At 47.8% G+C, this 20,138-nt stretch overlaps 1 protein-coding gene across 3 annotated transcripts in view; it reads left to right on the top strand.

Moving 5' to 3' along the window:
- The first annotated feature begins 2,142 nt into the window (after positions 1-2,142).
- The window catches only part of UNC5D (unc-5 netrin receptor D), a 1,559,947-nt gene continuing 1,541,951 nt past the window's right edge, over positions 2,143-20,138 (top strand). For 2 of the 3 annotated variants that reach the window (XM_069617971.1, XM_069617972.1), the window contains exon 1: positions 2,163-2,376. In XM_069617971.1, coding sequence (XP_069474072.1) covers positions 2,292-2,376 — 85 coding nt within the window. In that variant the 5' untranslated portion in view covers positions 2,163-2,291. Of the gene's footprint in view, positions 2,377-20,138 lie in introns of all 3 variants that reach the window. The other variant, XM_069617969.1, reaches the window with a different exon arrangement.

Here is a 20,138-nt window from a genome sequence, read left to right on the forward strand (position 1 = left end):
AGTCACTTTGCACTGCCAACAAACACCCTGATTCACAGCTCGGCGCAGAGTGTATTTTTGCAGTGCAAAGACACTGCAGTGCAAAAGTACTCTTTGCACAGTGAATGGGCCCAATTTTGCGCGGTGCAAAGTGTACTTTTCAGTGCAAAGTGACTTTGCACTGAGAAAAATACTCTTTTCACCACTCTGTGAATCGGGGTGTTAGATGGCAATGCAAGGGCCTAGTTCACAGAGCATTTTCCAATGGGGGCTTGCCATTGTAAAAGGCTTTGTGATTTAGCCCCTTTGCACCGCGCTAAAAATTGCATGAATCAGGCTCTTAATTCAGGATATTTCTCCTCGTAAAACAAGAAACCCCCTTTCTCGATTATGATTCATTTATGTTCACGTTTTGGAGAAGCATACATACACTTCTGTTTGTTATTGCTTGCAGTTTCCCTGCTTTTCTGCCGCTTCTATTCCTCACTGTGGGTCCATATGTTAAAACAGAACCGGCGTGTGTTGTGGATGTACTCTTCCCCTCCCATGGGAAGTCAAGTGAAACGCACACAGCGAAGGTGTTATTTTATCATTTCTTGGCGCTCCTGGGATACGCGTAGGAGCTCGGCGTGAACGTGTTCCCTGAGGAAAAAGTACGTTTTCTCAGCGCACGTTTTGATGAACGCTTTGGGTGCTTGGGCACAGCGCGCACTGCTGCTTGCGTGCATCGGTGCAAGTTGTGCCTGTGTGTAGCGGATGGCGGAACTCTACTGCAGCAGGAGATAGCGCTTAGTGCGCAAAGCGCTATGGCTGGAGCAATTTGGAGCTTGGGTGCCAGATCTTCTGGTTGCTGGAGCGTAGGTTTCTTGGGCAACACCAGGATTCAGCAGGTTCTGGGACAGCATGCATTTATTTAGGGGGAGGGGGCTGGGGGGGTCATGTACTGGTGTTTGGGTGCTTCGCGTGCATGGTTTTCGTGCATGCCGGTGTGCACGGGGCGTTGGCGCTATGGTGCCGGTGTGCACGTGGCGTTGGTGCTATGGTGCTGGTGTGCACGGGGCGTTGGTGCTATGGTGCCGGTGTGCACGGGGCGTTGGTGCTATGGTACAGAAAGTGGCAGTGCTCGGTGTGAAAAGGCTTGTGTGGACATGCAGTGTGTTCTGGAGCTAGGGCAGCAGGTGCCGCCAGCGACGTTCATCGTGCTCGGCTGCCTGGGGGCATTAAGCCACTAATGCCCGATACTGTTGGTACATGAAGTCCAGTGTTTGATGGTGCAATGGCTGTGATCGTGGAAGCAAATATTGACGCAAAGGCGGTGGATCCGGTGCAGAAGGTGTTGGTGTAGCCCCTGCGAGTACAGTTGCCGCAGTTACCGTGCCTGGAGTTGCAATGCACAGGGCTGTGGTGGTATGAAGCTCAGGTGCTGATGTGGTTGGTGTGATAGTGGAGCACCTGGTGTTTCAGCAGTAGTCAGTGATTAAGCTGGTGCTGCAAATGTGGCAATGGGTGCTTGCATCCGTCGCAGTGAAGATATTGGGCATCCGTTGAGACTGGTGCCAGAAGGCTCTGTATTTGGGGTGACAGGTGCTGTTGGTTCGGTAGCTAATGAACCGTCTCCGGATCGTGTGGTGTGTGCTGCTGATGGCGCGGGTTCCACGAGAGCTGCGCGGGTCCGTGCACTGGTTCAGTAGTTGGTCCTGATGGCGAAAAGGCGCCGAGGTGCTTCTGGTAATTGATGTGCAGCTGTGTGCGGTGGTCCCGGTGATCCTGCAGGAGGTTTGGAAATGTGTGCACTGGGTGCAAATTCTGCAAATTCGGTTGTGCTGGGATGCCGAGTGAGGTAATACAGGTTCGACACGTGTGCGGCTCCGTGTCGGGTTCTGGTAATGCAGGTGCAATGGGGGCTGGGGCCGGTGACTGTTATTGCATCAGGTGTTGCAGGTGCGCCGGGTCTGCCCGCACTGCCCCGGAGAGGAGGCTGCAGCAGCTTCTACACAGATGCCCGCTCGCTCTTGGCCCACGCCCCGCCCATTATCTCTCTTCTCGCCCAATCAGCTGCTGTTTGGCCCGCCCCCGGCTATCCTTATGGGCTGGAGTCTGACGGGGGGGCGGGGCGGCGGTGAGCGGCTCGCGCTGGGCTGCTGCCAGGATCAGGGAGTCTTCAGTCAGCGCGCGGAGGCGGCGCGAGCTGCGGCCGGCAGGGTCCGCGAGTTGGGATTCGGTGAAGAGCGGGCACGGGGAGCAGCGGTACACCCCACAAGCGGGAGATGTGACTGGGGTCCAGTGAGCCCCGCGGGGCCGCACAGCGTGGGATGCGCCGGAGCTGGAGGGGAAGCCCTACGGGGGCACTGGGACTGTTGTTGGGACTGCTGTGGCTGTGCGCAGCCGCCTCCCGAGGTAAGATAGGGGCTCAGAGGGGATTTGGAAAAAATGTACCAATGTGCCCAATTCCCTTGTGTGCCCAGCTCCAAGTCCCTCTTCAACAAATGTCTCTATGTGTCGCTTCAGACCATTTCCGCTCTTTAGCCTCTTCAGTGATTATATGCGCGTGACTTATGTGCACCTGTGTTCCTGTCCCTACAGGTCATTGTGCATTACATCTCCATCTCTGCTACGGATGACCCTAGCCCTATTCGTGTTGGCAGTCCATTCCCGTCTGTACACCTCACTATCATGACCCTTCTGCACCCCTACAATCCATAACTCCTTGTTGCCCCCTGCCATGTCCAACTGTGCACTTTCGCCAATGCCCCACTGTCACATGCCAATAGTGTACCTTCAAGGCATACAGTCCCCCCACCCCACCTCCCAATGAAACTGCAAGGTGCAAACCCCAAAAGGTACTACCATCTTAAACCCCCTGCAACACTGCATATTCTACAAATCTTGGGCAGCAGGGAAGGCTGTTATCCCAAGACCTCTGAAGCATCCCAAGAGAACATCAGTTCAACCTTGCATGAGCACCCCGAAATCCACTCACCCATAACCTCCTGCGGCACCCTCGAACCCTACATCAGCACCAAAGAGCCACGATCACCTGCCTGCTCCACCGGGTCCTCACTATAACTCTCCTGCCCCAATCTCAGCAGAGACCCCTTCCACATCAAACCAGGATCCGCATGTCCCCTAAAAAGCCTTTCTCATCACCCCTCTTGCTGAACCCCAAGGGCCCCTAGTTTGTTTTCTGCACATCACAGACCTACTCTCCAACCCTCCCGGCAGTGCCCCTGGAGAACCAATCCAACACTCTTACTGCAACCCAAGGCGTCCACCTCAACACATCCCCGAGAAACCCAACAGACCCTTTTGCCAACGCTCCTGCATCACCTTAACGTGCCCTCGCCCTCCTGCAGAAGGCTCGTGTATGAACACCATCGGCAGAGCCACATTGACACTTATCAATCCCAGGAAACTCCACGTGTGCATCACAAGCACCCTGGGTCCTGCTCCCGGTGACCAGCATCACCCACACCCAGTGGGAGCATCACTATCACCCCGTGTTCACTGTTAATGGCCCCAATGTGTGGGTGGTCCTTGGCATCCTGGCTCTGGTACCGAGCACTCAAGTAACCTAGGGCCAGCGTGCTGGGGTGAGCGTCTCAAGCACCCCAAGGCCAGTTCCTTCTATGATCTATCCCAATAGACATATCCGCACCCCAGCTTTAATCCGAGCACCCCATAGCATGGGATTCCAGTGCTCCAGCCAGTGTGACCTTAGCACTTAAGGTCTGCATCACGGTGTGTGCATCCCTAGCACCGAGGGCCCTTCACAACTTAGTGTCAGCCGGCAGGAGCCGGCATGAGTTCACAAGCACTGCTCCCTCTCCGCAGCCAGCACTCTCGCAAACGCATCCTATATCCTTGGGGTAACCTTGCTTCCTGCCCTAGAGTTGGTGCCCAGGCGCGCGTTCTATGTGCCCTTGTGAGAGCACGCTCAACTCCAACTATAACACTCCGATGCGAATCCCTGTGCAATACGCGTCGCATAGAGCAGCGAATCCTGATCGCGGCTGTTACCGCCACCAGCACTGAAGGGTTCAGCGCGCAGGACCAAGTGGAAGTGTTGCCCACGACGTAGGGTGACCCTGCAGACCCTCAACGTGACCATCGCAGGCATGCTTCCTTCCACATCAGTGCCCATCCCTCCATTCGGAGAACCCTACCACGCTAGAGTTGGAGCCTAGTGCCAAGTCTGAGGACCACTGGCACTATAGGGTTACATCCTGCGATCCGAATCTCAGCACTCATAGTTTCTCAGGGTCAGTTCCCAGGAACGAATGCTGAGACACAGACGCTTAATTCCGAGCATCCCCTACTCCCTAAGGTCAGCGGCCAGCAACCCAGTATCAGAATCCCAAGCAACCTCTGGGCCCTGGAGTGAAGTGGAGGCACCCCCATGTCAGAGCCCCAGGGCGAGTGCCCCGGGCTGACCAGACGTGCCCGCGGAGGATCCATGCACGGAACCCTGTCCCGGCGCCCCTAGGCATGTGGGGTGCAGTCTGAGACACTCCCTTTGGTATGGCCTAGAGCCTGTGGTATTAGGAGTGAGGTTCATTGTGCGCTCCATTGGGCGTTCCCACCACACACATGAGCCTTATCAAAAGTATCCCATGACGTGGAAATGATAACAACCAATCCTCTTCTCTGGACCCCTCACCCCTTTCAAATGCAGAGGGTACCGCACCACACATGCAATGTGTTTTTTTTTTTTTTAAAGTCGGTAGTAGAACTTATGCCTTATCAGACTGCATCATTACTCCTGTAATTTCCTTCACACTGCCGAGCATTAAAGCCCGCTTTATAGGCCCCACTCCTGTAACCATCCCACGGAATTTTCCCGATGGGGACCGTCGCCTGGACGCACCGTTGGGTGCCACTGGCGGCAGCCCCCGGTTTCTGTGTAGCGCTCGTGCATCTCTCGCGCCCCAGGGGACCTGCCTTCCACGCGAGTAGGATGCTCCTCGCGTCTCCCCTGGGCTGGCCCGCCCCACCTCACCTGCTCTTCTGATGAATAGAGGTGTCTATTGGTCCCTTTGGGTGTCGGCAGGTGTTGTCAGGAGCCAGCACAATCCAACCCAGATGCAATATCTGCAACGATGATTGTGTGCTGCTGTTCAGCCGTCTATTAAATGTGTTGCGCGATATTGTGTATGCTCTCAATGTGTAAATACGGAAAGCGACACGGGGAGGGGCACGCCAGACCCCTTGGACACCCTGGCACAGTGCTGGGCTTTCCCTGAGCGGCCCATCTCCTTGAACGTTTGCCACTCGCCAAGGGGCAAGCATTGTCGCTGCGCTGCGGCTGTCCTTTCGTTTTCTCGTTATTTGTGCGCATGCTTTCAATGCAAGCGTCGGAAACACGGACCTGTGAAGTCACACGCCCGGTCCTTGTGTGGCAGGCGTGTGGCAGACAGCACGCGCACTATCTCCATGGGTGGGGGTCGGGCATTACGCGGACCGTGGACGTGTGTAGTGTAATTGTGTGGCTAGTGTGGTTATTCCATGGGCATCCAAAGGACCACATTGGCAGATCCGGGACCCCTCTGTTTGCGTCCAGGGAACGCTCGGGGACGTTCCGTGCGTGCACGTGCACATACTGTGGCAGACGGACTGCAATATATCATAGCCGGGCTGTATTTTGTCATGGCCAAACTCAAGGGTAGTGGCCAGTTGGGGATACTGATGTTTGTGGCGGTGCCTATTCTGTCAGTGGTGTGTTTAAAAGTCTCGACAGGCGTTTTCGAGAACAGTGTGGTGCATTTAGCGGCAAGAAGCCTGCACAGTGGAAATCATTGCGCTATTTCCATTTGACAGGGTACGTTCATTTTTCATCGAGGCGCACTGGCAGCTGTAGTGCACTGTGTGGTGGTGGGCGCGGTGCAACCTGTGCGGTGTTGTGGCATATTATGTGACGCCTGGGGTGCATTTCTCTGGGTGGTTTAGTGTGTTATTTTGGGAATTCCTTTGTGGACAATTAAGACGTTTCAGAAATCGATTTAAGTCACAGTTATTTGGACGTTTGGTGAATAACCATGTTTATATAGCGCTGCATGCCCTGATGCCCCTGCCTCTATGCAGTGCAGCAATAGGCTTTTACCAGCGCCGACTCAAAGTGCGCTCCGGGGGTTCGGCCGCACAGCGGTGCCCCCCTCCACCACAGTGCAGCACATAAAGGGGGCCTTGCCTCCAGATCAGTGTCATGTAAACTTAAGTATCAGTCTGCCCCAGCGCCTGTTTAAAGAATTGCGCCAGGCACAGCCTTTAGGCGCACTTTACAAGAATAGCAGGGGGCTCAGTTCTGTTGTTCGTCTGATACTTGCTCTTGATCAAGAACCAGGATCAGACGAACAGCAGAACAAGGGATGTGTGCAGACGAACAGCAGAACTATGGATGTGTGCAAACCTACCGTAAGTGAGACCACCCTTGTGTGTGCTGGCCTGTTTTGCTAAGCTGTCTGTAAGTAAGTCCACCCTTGTGTGTGCTGGCCTGTTTTGCGAAGGTGTCTGCTAGCGAACCTACCGTAAGTGAGACCACCCTTGTGTGTGCTGGCCTGTTTTGCTAAGCTATCTGTAAGTGAGACCACCCTTGTGTGTGCTGGCCTGTTTTGCTAAGGTGTCTGTGAGACCACCCTTGTGTGTGCTGGCCTGTTTTGCTAAGGTGTCTGTAAGTGAGACCACCCTTGTGTGTGCTGTCCTGTTTTGCTAAGCTGTCTGTAAGTGAGACCACCCTTGTGTGTGCCGGCCTGTTTTGCTAAGGTGTCTGTAAGTGAGACCACCCATGTGTGTGCCGGCCTGTTTTGCTAAGCTGTCTGTAAGTGAGACCACCCTTGTGTGCGCCGGCCTCTTTTGTTAAGGTGTCTGTAAGTGAGACCACCCTGGTGTGCGCCGTCCTGTTTTGCTAAGCTGTCTGTAAGTGAGAGCTCCCTTGTGGGTGCTGTCCTGTTTTGCTAAGGTGTCTGTAAGTGAGACCACCCTTGTGTGCGCTGTCCTGTTTTGCTAAGGTGTCTGTAAGTGACACCACCCTTGTGTGTGCTGGTCTGTTTTGCTAAGGTGTCTGTTAGTGAGACCACCCTTGTGTGTGCTGTCCTGTTTTGCTAAGGTGTCTGTAAGTGAGACCACCCTTGTGTGCGCTGTCCTGTTTTGCTAAGCTGTCTGTAAGTGAGACCACCCTTGTGTGTGCTGGCCTGTTTTGCTAAGGTGTCTGTAAGAGAGACCACCCTTGTGTGTGCTGTCCTGTTTTGCGAAGGTGTCTCCTAGCGAACCTACCATAAGTGGGGCCACCGATGTGTGTGCCGGCCTGTTTTGCTAATGTGTGTGCCGGGCTGTTTTGCTAATGTGTGTGCTGGCCTGTTTTGCTAAGGTGTCTCCCGGAACAAACAGGGAACTTATTTGGTGAAAATGCAAGCACCTAAAAGGTGTAATAGCCCTACTGTTAAGTTTTCAGTACTCTTTATCACACAAGAACAGTCATAGAGCAAAGTATTAGAAATTATTCAAAATGTAACCTTTCGTGTGTATATTAGCACTGTTCCCTGAGAAGCACACTGTACCCTATATGGTCGGGCTGTTCCTAGGTCAGAGTTGGAGCGCCGCCTACCTAAAATGAAAGGGCAGAGACGGTTCTATCCCTGTCTCTTCAATGTGTGGTCTTCCAACAAGATTAAAAAAACACAAAAGCAGTTGAGCCAGTTCTATTGCTTCATGAACACTTGGAGGAGGAAGCATTTCCTTACGGCCAGATGGCGTTTCCTTTTTATTTAAACCCACAGATGTGTGTCCAGTCTGTATAGGTCAGATGGTATAGTGTGGTTCAACAAAACTAAAAACAAGCTAAAAAAATAACTATTGTTTTTAGATCTGTTTTATTAGCTCAGTTTTTGGTGGCATGGTAACTCGTGGTATCCCAGTACCGCGTTGGTTCTGTATTCATTTTTTTAAAAGCCACATTCATCTGGAGAGTATCGTCAATTTAAGGTCAGATTTCCGACAAGCCGATGTTACATTCCTTATATCGTATCCCCGGTTTCTGTCTGGGGTATCATACTCTAGTGTGGTCGACCGGTTTCGATGACAGCACGGGTGTCGTCCTATTCTTCAGGACCTTTTATTTGTATTACGTATTCGTGTATTCCTTCAAGTAAGGAGGGGCAGTCCATTTCTGACCTCAGACTCCCAATTCATGTTCTTCCTTATGGATTAGAGGGAACTTTTCTTCATTATTTATATTCCTGCCGTCTCCCTGCTGATAATTGGATACAGGTAGTGGCGTCAGACGCCGTGCCCGTAGGGTTACTTCCTACTGTGGCGTTGCTCGAGCAGGCAGTACACTGACTGGTTGCTAGGTGTCTGCTAGCGAGTTGTGCAGCCTTGTCCAGGGTTGTGATTACTCACCATGTCAGAGGGGTGCCAGCCCCCAACATCCCAGGTTGTGCTAGGCCACCTTGCCCTGAGGTGGTTCCTTGAGACATTGGCCAGAATTCCCCAATACAATGTGCTAGGTGTTGGCATTGCCCGGGAGTGTGATATTCCATATTATAATTATAATTGTTTTTTTTATAACACGCTTAATACCAGAGAGGTTTGTAAGCATGGACCAGGGATTCGAACCCGTGTTGCTCTGCGTCGTCTTGCATCCAAAACGAGCACATTGCCACTCAGCTTTACTGACTGGCTCCTTTGGCTGCCTCAGCATTTCTCCCACTGGTGCACTGGCGTGTCTACAATCGCTCCCCAGCCCACCAGCTGCGTGTGTGCCTCAGGACCCAGAGGTCAGAGCATGACTTTACTTTGGTGAGACCCTATGTTTGTGAAAGGTGAAAGTGCAACAGTCGACAGTGAAGTGGCAGAGACTATTTTTGTGCCCAAGAGTGACATTGTATTTTCTTTTTGGCTCCTGTCCAAACAGCATTGATATATTTTGTTTTAATGCTGTAGGTTGAGGTTGACATGATTGTATGCAGCCTACCACACATTTTGAACAGACTTAACAATATATCCGCCTATTCCATGACATTACTTTAAATTATAGAGTTTAAACGTATGCATTTGTAATGCAGGGGTTGTTCAGTTCCATGGTGAAAGGAGTACCGACAAGCCAGAGCACATCTTTTTTCCCCAATGTTTGTTTCAATAGGAAGGCAGTTAAATTCGGCATCCCCCTCCTCACTCCCTGTGTGTTTATCAATATCCGTATATTCATAGGCCGCCCATGAATGGGGCTATGGTGTCATTGGGCCTGTTTTAAAAAAAAACCTTTTCAATGGGACTTTCCCATGTTAAAACATTTTTGTAAATCAGGCTCATAGAGTTTGTGCATAAAGGTGGGTGCTTGGGAAAGGCCGATGGCCGTGTCCTTCAGGGGAGAGGTGGGTGGGGGCGCCTGCTAGGACGAGGCGCCAGCGGTGACAGTAACCATGGTAGGAGCAGTGAATTGATTTGGATTTTGTCTTAGGCTGTGCAGAAAAGAATGGCTGAGGAAACCAAATCTCCTCTATGCCGGGCGACAGCGCAGTGATGCCCAACGCTGCCCTCTCCTAGAAGAACGGTTTGAGAATGCTATTGCAAGTTTTCCAACACATACACGTTATGACCGATATCCGGTACAATTAGGCATAAATCATATTTCTAATGGAAGAGAGATCCAGCTGTTGGGGGCCTCTGCAGAAATCCTTGCATCTGCTTTTGTGTTCTAGGTAAAATTTTAGACAGCCGTCAGAACTCACCCACAGTCTTATGGTCCATCTTCGATGCAAGCGATTTTAGGATACACTCCTCAAAGAGACCTACAAAACAGATGGCAAAGCTTGAAGTGCACTCGTCTTTCCACATGAAGCCAGCACAACTGGCTGCTAAGTGAGGGGACATAATAACATTTAAGGTGGTTTTTGGAGAGATGAGTGTGTAGCGCCTCCTGAGGGATCTGGCACAAATTTCAGAAGTTGGTTTGGCACCAGGACATTCTCCACCAGTGACGGTCAATTTCGTGCTGATTAAGTCACAGACCAACTGGTGCAAGGTATTTACCGGGCACTGGAAGGTTATTTATTTATTTATATATTCATTTATTTTCATTGGTTGTAGTGTGAACATTCCTCAACAGCTTTGGGACACTTTTAAAACTGGAGGGGCCAGCATTGCCAATGGCATTGTATACAGCACAACAGTAGTGATGTTGAAGAGGAGAAAGAGGGATGCAAAAAGTCCCTCTTTCTTGAAAGCCAGTGCAAAAAAGTCATTTTTGCACTGGCTGGTGAGAGTACGTGTCTGGGAAAATGTTACGGGCACTAGTGCAACATGTTTAATCTGACTCAGGCAGTGATGGGTCGGTCTACTGTCTGTTGTGATGTACTAATCCCCCTATAAGGACCACCAAGAACAATTGTCTTGGGTTCTGCCTTTATACAACAGTTTTTTTTCTCACGAAAAGAGACAGTGAACCCTCGGCAGTTCAACATAAATATCCTCACACACTCGGCTTTCAATATGTCTTCAAAAGCTTTAAGGAGGGTATAGTGGCAGATCAACACACCAGAAAGAGACAGTGCAAAACTCTAGCGGTCCCTATTAGACACCAACCCGCTCTGTTCCTAGGAAGGGTGACGTGGCGCCTATATATGAAATTGATGGAACAAGAAGATTGGCAGTTCCTCACTCTGTGTCACATTGCCTACCACTCAGACATCTCACAACTCAGTCGTTCCAATTTTTGGGGTGTAGTTTAGGTTTTCACACTCACAGGTAACACACATAACAGATAGTTTAAAAAGGAACGACCGTGGTCTATAAGGCACCAACTTTATTCTTCCTGGATACACTGTTCCAAGATTAAAAAGAAATTAACGCATAAACAAGACTGCAAAGATGTAGATTAGATCAATTAGCACTGCTTCAAGGATCTAAAAATACACAGGTGTGCTATTTGTGTGGCACTGCTCTCGGTTTTGAAACTCCCAGGGTGGGCAGTATTCTAGCCCTGTTTCTGGTTATTATGGGTCGACCGATTTCAGTAGCCTTCAGGGGTGTTGGCCACTTTCCTCAGGACTGCTTCCGATATCAATTGTCCATACATTTACCATCACATTACTTTCCATCTCGTGCCCGTGTGGTTTTAATTGTTTTTATACTTGCTAGTCGCAATGTGGTCCCCACGTGACCTCCGATCAGGCTCGCTCTCTGCACAGACTATCTGCAATATATGTTACTTGTGAGTGAGAAAACCTACAAAACACCCCAAAAATTGGTACAAGTGAGTTGTGAGAAGGCTGAGTGGTAGGCAACAGTGACACAGAGTGAAGAACCGCCAATCTTCTTGTTCTAGCAATTTCATAGATAGGCAGCGCACCACCCCTTCCTAGGGTCTACTAGGCACAGCTAGAGTTTTGTGCTGTCTCTCTGGAGTGTGTTGATCCGCCACTCCACCCTCCTTAAACCCTTTGATGAAGTGTTGAAAGCCGAGCGTGTGAGGATATTCGGGTTTAACTGCTGAGGGTTCGCTGTCTCTTGGTGATACAAACGGTGTTGTGCTGTGCCACATCCTCGGAGCATTGCCAGAGAAACCTTCTTCTATGTGTCCTCTTCTCCTGCGCGTCTTGGTTTCTTGTGACGTCCCCGTTATTTCCCTTTCCGAAGTGCTAGCACTAGCTACGCCAGCTGGCCACCCCCTTTGCCTATCACCATGCCGCAGAGCTGGCTGGATGGGCACCACTAGCAAAGTGCCCCAGCGCAGTGAAGTGCTCTGGGCCTGCAGTTCAGAAGATGGGCTATGCAAATCAGCGTCCATTATTAGTGTGCGATTAATAATGCAACACTTGTACACGCCTCGCTTCCTTGGCAGCCTCCCAAAGTGCTTCTACGACAGCTCAAACATTTTATTATCTCTGAGTTACAATTGATCCTCATTTAATCTTCCTCGCAAGGACACGAGTGTGGGCTCACCTTGCCAAGATGAAGCCCGGTGCCCCCGGAGTACCAGGGCTGTTTCTCTCTCAGAGCTCCTGGCTCCTGCACCCCCTCGGTGGAGCGGTTTTTCGGGCACAGTTTACGTATGGCCTCACCAGCATCAGTTCCAGCTTTGCACCCTCTTCTGGAGCCCAAGCAGGCGCAAGGTGACTGTGTTACCCGCAGAGATAGTTCTTATATTAATTCGCTTTATATTAATTGCCACCCTTTTACCACAGCATCTCGCACGGCTCTGCCAGTGGATACTCTCAGGGCCTGATTTACGAAGCGATTTTCAATGGTATTGCCCCATTGTAAAGCGTACATCTGGTCTTTCCACTGTATTATAGTATGAGAAGCACTTCTACAATTCACAAAACCACCAGCAGTTCTGATTAACAGAGATAGTTGTTGTGCGTGGCTTATGCAGCAAGCCATTAACAGGCCACGAGGTTTCTCAGTGGCGTGCTCTTCTGCTAAAACATCCCAGCAAAGAGCAATGCAATATGGAGTTCAGATTCCAGTGGCTTGGCGCCATAGCACGGGCAAATGGTGCATTGTATCTGCCTTCTGGGGCACTGGTGGAGCGGAGAAGGGAAAGGCTGCGAGAATGGAGAAGTCCTGGGAGGATAGCTCAGCGGCAACGTGCTCGCCTTGGAAACAAGATGACACCAAGCAACACAGGTTCGGACCCCGGGTCCGCGCTTAGAAATCTCCTGGTGTTAAGCTTAAGCACGTTATAAATACGCAACTAAGAGACCTATTCCTGTAACAGTGCCTCGATGCTTCTGGTCTGTGTGAGCGCTTTAAAAATGCAAATAAATAAATAGTGGAGGGTGGCTGGATCCTCGTCTTTCTTTTCGCCCACTTTCTCTATGCTAAGATCATGCCCCCCCCAGGGCCCCCTCCCCACTTACCCCCCCCCCCCGCCACAACTTCCACTGCTGGTCTTTATGGACAGATCAGGATGTGCAAAAGGTCAAATCAGCAAACAAGGCAGACTGCCACAGCAAAAACTCTTCTGCCACATCTGACATGGAGGCTGTCGGAGGAATATATGTGTGTTGTTGATTGTTATGCACATAAAACGTTAACCACGTCACTGTAGTGGCAGTGACTGAAATGCTTGGGCACATCAGTCTATGAGTAATTCCCAGTCTGACAAAGCGTGTCAATGCACTGCATTTTATAGTGAAATCTCACTGATGCTTGTCTGCTATTTCCTACTTTGAATCACACGTATTTTGTTCAATGGATGGATTCTGAATGTGGTTTTGTCCTTTGATTTCGTACCTTCATATTGCTAGCTCAGTGGGTTATCTGTCCTAGAACTGCACCGGCCTGGGGTGGATGGTCTATGTACTGCTGTGTGCAACCATATCAGTGCCTTTGCCACATTCTCCCCATCTGTCCTAGGGATGCGATTCTTCATAGCTATGCGGGGGTACATTCGCCCCAGCTATAGTTTTCTGTAGCCTCTAGATGCAGCCATTAAGATGACATTGACATGTTTTATCTGTCTCAGGCAAAAGTGTGGAGAAAGGGGGGTGGCACACATGTCCCACCATGCAATATCGAAGAATAAGACAGTTAAATATAGAAAGCACAAGCTGAAAACGAATTCATGGGTGACCATGGTATTCTGATATTCTTGCGTGCACTCCCCGCTCAAAAAATTCTAAATAACCTGCCTTTACTTTTGTTTCAGTATCCCTGAAGAAACAGACACCCTCCATGACTTGTGTCGGAGTGTAGTGTCTTCTTGGAATTCAGTTGTTGACTGTTGGTGGCGGGCACAAGTGTTCTAGTCTTAGCCCAACCATTTTACCAATGCATGTTGATCATGACCACATGATTTGCTCTGCCTATGACCTCATATTGCAGTTATGGAATGGTGCTCACCTCTCCGTATGCATCAAGCCTCACTGATATGGCCGTGCAGATTGGTACTCGGGGAAACACTTGTCAACACTCAAGCAGGAAGGTTCTTTCCCACTGACTGTAGAGAGAGTAACGTTTAGGTTTTTATTGTGGAATGGTCTACTCTTCTCAAGATTGTTCTCAAGATTGTTCAGTGGGGTAATTAACCTGCTACCTACATATGTATGAAATCCGCTCAACTCCCCCTTGTTGTTGCTGGATATCCAACATCTTTTGCCAACATTGTCAAGCATCAGGGATTCATCCAGGAAAGCGACAATCGCACACACTGGCAAAACTGAGCATCGGTCCAAGAGGCATTCTCTAAACTCTGTGCCGCTTGAGTGTAACTTTGGATGGAGGTTCCTTGAACATCTGATCCATAAGAACCCCAGACATCAGTCCACAGCCACTTCCATACACCCTTCCGCCAGCTCCCTGTGAATTCCATAGGCGCCAACATATTGTGTCTTACCTTTAGGCGTCTAGATGGATTCTCCACAGCCTGTGTACAGGCGACTATTGTTCCATACATTCCTGAGAGCGATCTCCTATGCAAAAACGTGACATTTTTTCAGATTCCGCCACGTGGGTGCGTTATTAGACACAAGGACAATGTTCTGCCTTTGATACTAAGAAACCTATTCCCTACCATTCCCACCCTACTTAATTCAAAAAGGCCATCAAGATTCTTGCTTTCCCAGAGCCCTGTCACTTGGGCACCGCTACTTCCTGGAGGTCTTGGTTCTAGTCCCAATATTGAACTACAAGGTAAACATGACGACTTTTGAGTTGGAAATGATTGAAACTTGTAATGAGAAATTAATAGATAATTGTAATTGTTCTTTTATAACGCGCTTAATACCAGAAATTGGTTTATAAGCACAGGATCGGGATTTGAACCTATGTTGCGCTGCTGTTGTCTTGCTTCCAAGACAGATGTGTTGCACCTAAACTATCCCATCTTGGTTTGTGTTCTGTAAAAATGACCTTTTTGAATGGACTACTACACAAAATGCAGTGCTACTCAGCATCTTCTGACTGCATTCTGTTTTTGCTTCTAAGTGTTTGTCGGAAACAACAATTGGAACACACATTTTGCTATCAATAACCGTTGATGGTTAATGTGTCTGAATAGTCTGAATACATGTCGACCATTGCAATGTGTTGTTAAGGAAACTATCCTGTGTCCCTTGGCACAATTGGCTCTCACTGTTGTCCGTTTAATGGAAGGTGTCCATGATGTCTGATGCTTGACAGAACAGTGTTCTATTTGTTTGTAGTATGTCACTATTATTTAATGATTGTTATAACTTGTAATCGTAGTGAAACGTATTGCAATCCTTTAGTAATGACATGAAGTTTGTCAGAGCTTTTTCAAACCTTGTTTACAGAAGCAGTGTCACGCATAATATCGAGTAGACAATAATTTTCTTGAATGTTCAGGTCGATCCATGCGGCCATCGTCTTCACATTTCACAAGGCTACCAGGTGGCCTTTGTGTACAGCCATGCTTGGTCTATGGTAGCATATTCACAGATGATGGTCGGGAACCAATGCAGGTTTCCCTTCAGCGGAGCCGGCTGGACACCTTGCTTGCTGCTGGGAGGTGCAGCCATCACAGGGCTTGTGCCAAATTATAACTATTGGTGTACGGTTTACTTGTGCTATGCATCTGCTATGAGAGTGGCTGCCATCTGATTGGCAGCAATATTCACCCTAGAATCTGACTATCAGACCTTTTGTCTGCAGGTAAACATCCTCATATAACGGAGCCCATAATTGTGTTGTTACCTGGGTTCAGGTGTGCAATATCAGAGATTAGGGCACACTCCGGGAGTTTACAATGATCTCTTGAATATGGCTATGAACTAAGTCATACTTTTATTAAGAGTTGAAAAACATGTGGAGTTTACAGACATATTTTCACCTGTTCCATTTTCCCACAAACTAAGTTGTGGCACAGTTTCTCCATCTTCATTGTATTTGGCCTTGAATCACATGTTAGCCTACCATTCATATTTCATAATGTATGAGACTGATGCACTATCAATGTGCCACCTGCAACATCATATGACTGTACCCTCCAAAGAAAATTCCCAACAAAATACCCCAGGTCGCACTGTATTGGTTGCACAATACACCCCAGTGCTGTGTTTCATGGAACTAAATTGACTTGGACACTAGAAATATCAACTATGCCCCAAGACAGCTGGTCAATGGCAAAGCCCTTATAACATAGTATTTGGTATAGCAAAAACATGTCTTACACTAAAGGCTAGCAAACATTGTGTAGCGTGTGGCCCACAGAGGACCTGGCTAGCGCTGCCTTGAGATGTTAATTAGAGGCAGGATTATAGGAACATACGAAAGGGGGCGGAGGGGAGGTATCCTGGCATGAGGTGGGAGGATGTGGCAGCCTGCCTGATGCCGGATAGGTAGGGGGAAACAACCACAGAGGCCATCACACTCCTCTGGCCACACACTCCATATTTGTGATACCTGGAGTTAGGGAAGGGGCCTGTTGTGTCAGACTTACCCTATGGTTCCCGGGACCCCTCCAAGGAAAGGTGGACTGGTGTAGCAGATCCCCATTTAGATGGTACTCACGTCAGGGTAATATTAGGAAGGGAATTCGAAATGTTTAAGGTAATTTAATAAAAGTGCTGTTTATAACTATATTGGTGTCCCCATTGGTATCCTTATAAAATTCACCTTGATGTTTGTGTCCATTAGTAAGGTTAGAGATCAGGGTTTCTTCTGTTAATATAAATATCCTTTTCAGGTGCAGCACACCTCCCCATCTAGAAGGTCTGGAAGATAGGAGTGGTGGCTCCCATGGGGACTGTGACTGTCCTTGACATAGGTGATATATTAATTTTCCCTGGCCAAGAGTAGGGCCAGCAAACAGGGGCTATATTGCACATTCCGCATTAGAATGATTGAGCAGTTTATATACACCTGATTGCACCAAGGAACGCACAGTTAAGCATGGGAAGGAATTTATAAACTTTAATGCTCCCTTGTTATCTGCTTCCTAAAAACACTAAAATCAATTATAGCGAAACTGGGTGTCAAACTAATTCTTGGGCATCCCCATCGGAAACTGTCAGCTGGTTTCAGTGGATTTTGAGGGTCGTAACAAAGAGACTGGTCATAATACGATACAGCTGTTAAGAGCAGGTTAACCGATCAGTCTGAAAGAGCGGTAGTCGTATGTTCCAAGGGAAGCAGAAGATAACATCCACTTGGTAGCTACATCCGAAATGGGGAATGTGGAAGGCAATGATTCTGCTCTAGAATCTCTAGACCATCTCCTCTGAAGAATGTTGAATATTTGATGGGTCCTGAAGAAAGTGGGAGAGACGCAATCTCATAACAAACTGAAACCAGTTGACCTTTTCCGATCAGAATGTCCAGGAATTAGTTGGTGACCAAGTTTCACAATAATTGTTTTTAGTGCTTTTTGGAAGCAGATAAGAAGGGAACATTGATGTCTATAAACTCCCTCATGTGCTTAACCCTCTGGTATCTTATCCAGAGTTTTCCTTTTTTGTGCGTATTGTCTTTGTACATACCAATGCCATATCTTAGACCTAGGGTCAGCATCTTGTTGATCCTCTCACCCTAGACAGTTGGCACATCAGCACTGCCTAGGGATAGGTACCCAAGAAGTGCCAGTGAGTTCGATTGGTGGGACGTGTGAGCTACCTCATAGCCTTTTCAAAATATAAGCAGGTGCTGTGGACCTTTGCTCGTTTTACTTCATCTGTGCAACATCATCCAAAGTGCTATATTTGGAATGATGCTATGGTTTGTGACCACAGCTTCATGAAGGTAGATTACAGTGATTATACTAGCATACACTTTGTCGATATCTACATGAAAGTGATTTATTCTGGCCATGCCCAAATAGCTTATGGTTTAATCATCAAAGTGATTTACACTGCGGATGATGGCATACATTATGGGGGCATCTATGCATCTATGTGAAGTGATTTACCACATGCCAATAGCTAACCACCTGGGAAAATGCACGAATAGGGAGGAAAAATCCTGTTCCATGATTCCTTTCCATCTTCGATGTTTATCCTTCCATTGCACTCCTGTAATCCTCAGTCACTCAGGCCCTGATTTCCTTCTTAGAGGTGAATCTCCAGGGAATAGCATGACCGCCATTTCATGTGGAAGTTGTACTGTTCAGGGATCCTCCTCAAAAGGGGAATGCTCCCTTTCAAAAATAGGTTCCAAAGGAGTGACTTCTCTTGGGCGGTTCTTCAATGCATTTCTGATAAACAGATCTATATGTAGTGTTAGTATGTCCGCTGTGCTGAGGGAACACCACATGCCAACAGTGATTTACAGTGGAAATTCTGGCATATATCATGGATGCAGCTGCATGAAAGTACCTTGCAATTGCAATGCTGACATTTGATGTGGGCACAGGCATAATGGACATTTTGAAAATGCTCTGGTGTATTGTTGGTGACATAAAATCTATTTTGTGTCCTGGGTTAACCTAGACTAACATTTGCAAAATGTAAGGCGTTTTTACGAAAGGTTAAGCACTAACATTCACTATTAAAAGACATAATTTTAAACATGTTCTCATGGGAAAACCCCTCCAAAGTCCACTACGTTATGTACGACCCCCGCTCTATGCATGGTTACTCATGCTAGGTCGTGGGAGGTGTAAATGTCCTTCTACTGTAGATATCCCCTTCCTCCACTTGAATCTTTTAAAATGTCAGTGAGACAGGAGTCACCTGCTACTAGCATGGACATAATAATGCTACTGCCGGCATACATTGGCAGCTGGTATGTTTGTGTACTAGCGGCAATGAACCCCCTTTGTTTAAGGTGAAAGATGCAAGGATTGCTTCAATGGGCCATATGTGGTTGAATTTACTTGGGCCTATGATGAGAAACACTATGGCATGCTGGCTGTATGGGCCAATGTCTCATCTGTAACTCCTGCAATTACGAGGCTGCTATCAATTCTAAAAGGGGGAATGACCAATCAGAGGGCAGAATGACAGAAAGTTAGCCTATTATGCTCCCTCAAGGGAACACTCTCGTAACCAATCATGGTCTACCTTTCTGAATATGGACTTTTCAAGCTAAAATCAACAGTTAACAATTGTGATAGAGCTATGCCCAGTGTGAGCCATCTGTTGCCAAAACAGACCGACACAATTAGAGCTAACTGGTTAAAACAGATTACTACATGTAGCAACTTTATTAATTGCTTTTCCAAGGCATGTCCTATTGTCATGCACACTTTGTACATTGAGTGTCAGCGTTCGCTGGCAGCAAATATGTGCACTCGGACAAAAGTACTTGCCCATTTTTTCAGACCAGTCCACTACTTTTGCAAAGTAAAGACATCATTTTGTATGTATTGTGGTGGCTAAATTGGCACTTTTTTGTCACAAGCTCCACTGGACTACACATTGGATAGCTTATATGACGTTATTGGAGAATCATTGTATCGGAATTATATAATGATACATGCCAGTATTGGAATGATTTTGTGTATTTAAGGTCAGAATGGCACTTTGCACCTGAGGTCATAGCGTTGATCTGACCTGGTTGTGGGTTTTATATGATTAAAATGTTTTGTTGAATCATCTATTTTTAAGGCATGAGATCTTTTCTACACTGTTTTCATATTTTCTTCCATGCATTATACAAAATAATGAATATTTTTAGTAACACTAAAACGTTTTGTCTTTATGAATCGCATTTGCAAAGAAAAATTGTTAAATGCAATGAAAGTTCGTATATACCCATGGAGATTTACGTGTTGTGATGTGGTTAAATTGTAGACCGCAAACAATAAATAAATAATCCCATGGACACAGATACAGGACAGTAATTTACAATGCCAATGCTGGCATATGTCGTGGACACAGGCATCACAGAACTGTTGTAAAATACTCCTGTGTACTGGTGGTAACCTGGCATTCTTTTCCATGGGTTAACCTAAAACATAATTTGAAAACTGCATGACATTTTACACCATCTTTCTCAGTAGTTGAGCAATACATGGAACAATTTAAACACATTATTCTAAACATGTTCTCATGGAAGAACTCTGCCAAACTCCTCTACATAGCTTAGAGCTCCCACGCTATCCTTGGTCTCTCATGCTAATTTGTGGAAGGTGGCATTGCCCCTCTAGGATAAGTAGTCACTTCCTCCACCAACATTACATCATATACAATGGCAGCTCCCCTTGAGTAGCTTATGTATCCCAGTGGCTACATTGTAGGCTGTAAAACAATAAGCCCATTATCCTG

This window comes from Ambystoma mexicanum, chromosome 10 (assembly GCF_040938575.1).
Source record: "Ambystoma mexicanum isolate Mex_15411 chromosome 10, UKY_AmexF1_1, whole genome shotgun sequence".
Classification (NCBI taxonomy): domain Eukaryota; kingdom Metazoa; phylum Chordata; class Amphibia; order Caudata; family Ambystomatidae; genus Ambystoma; species Ambystoma mexicanum.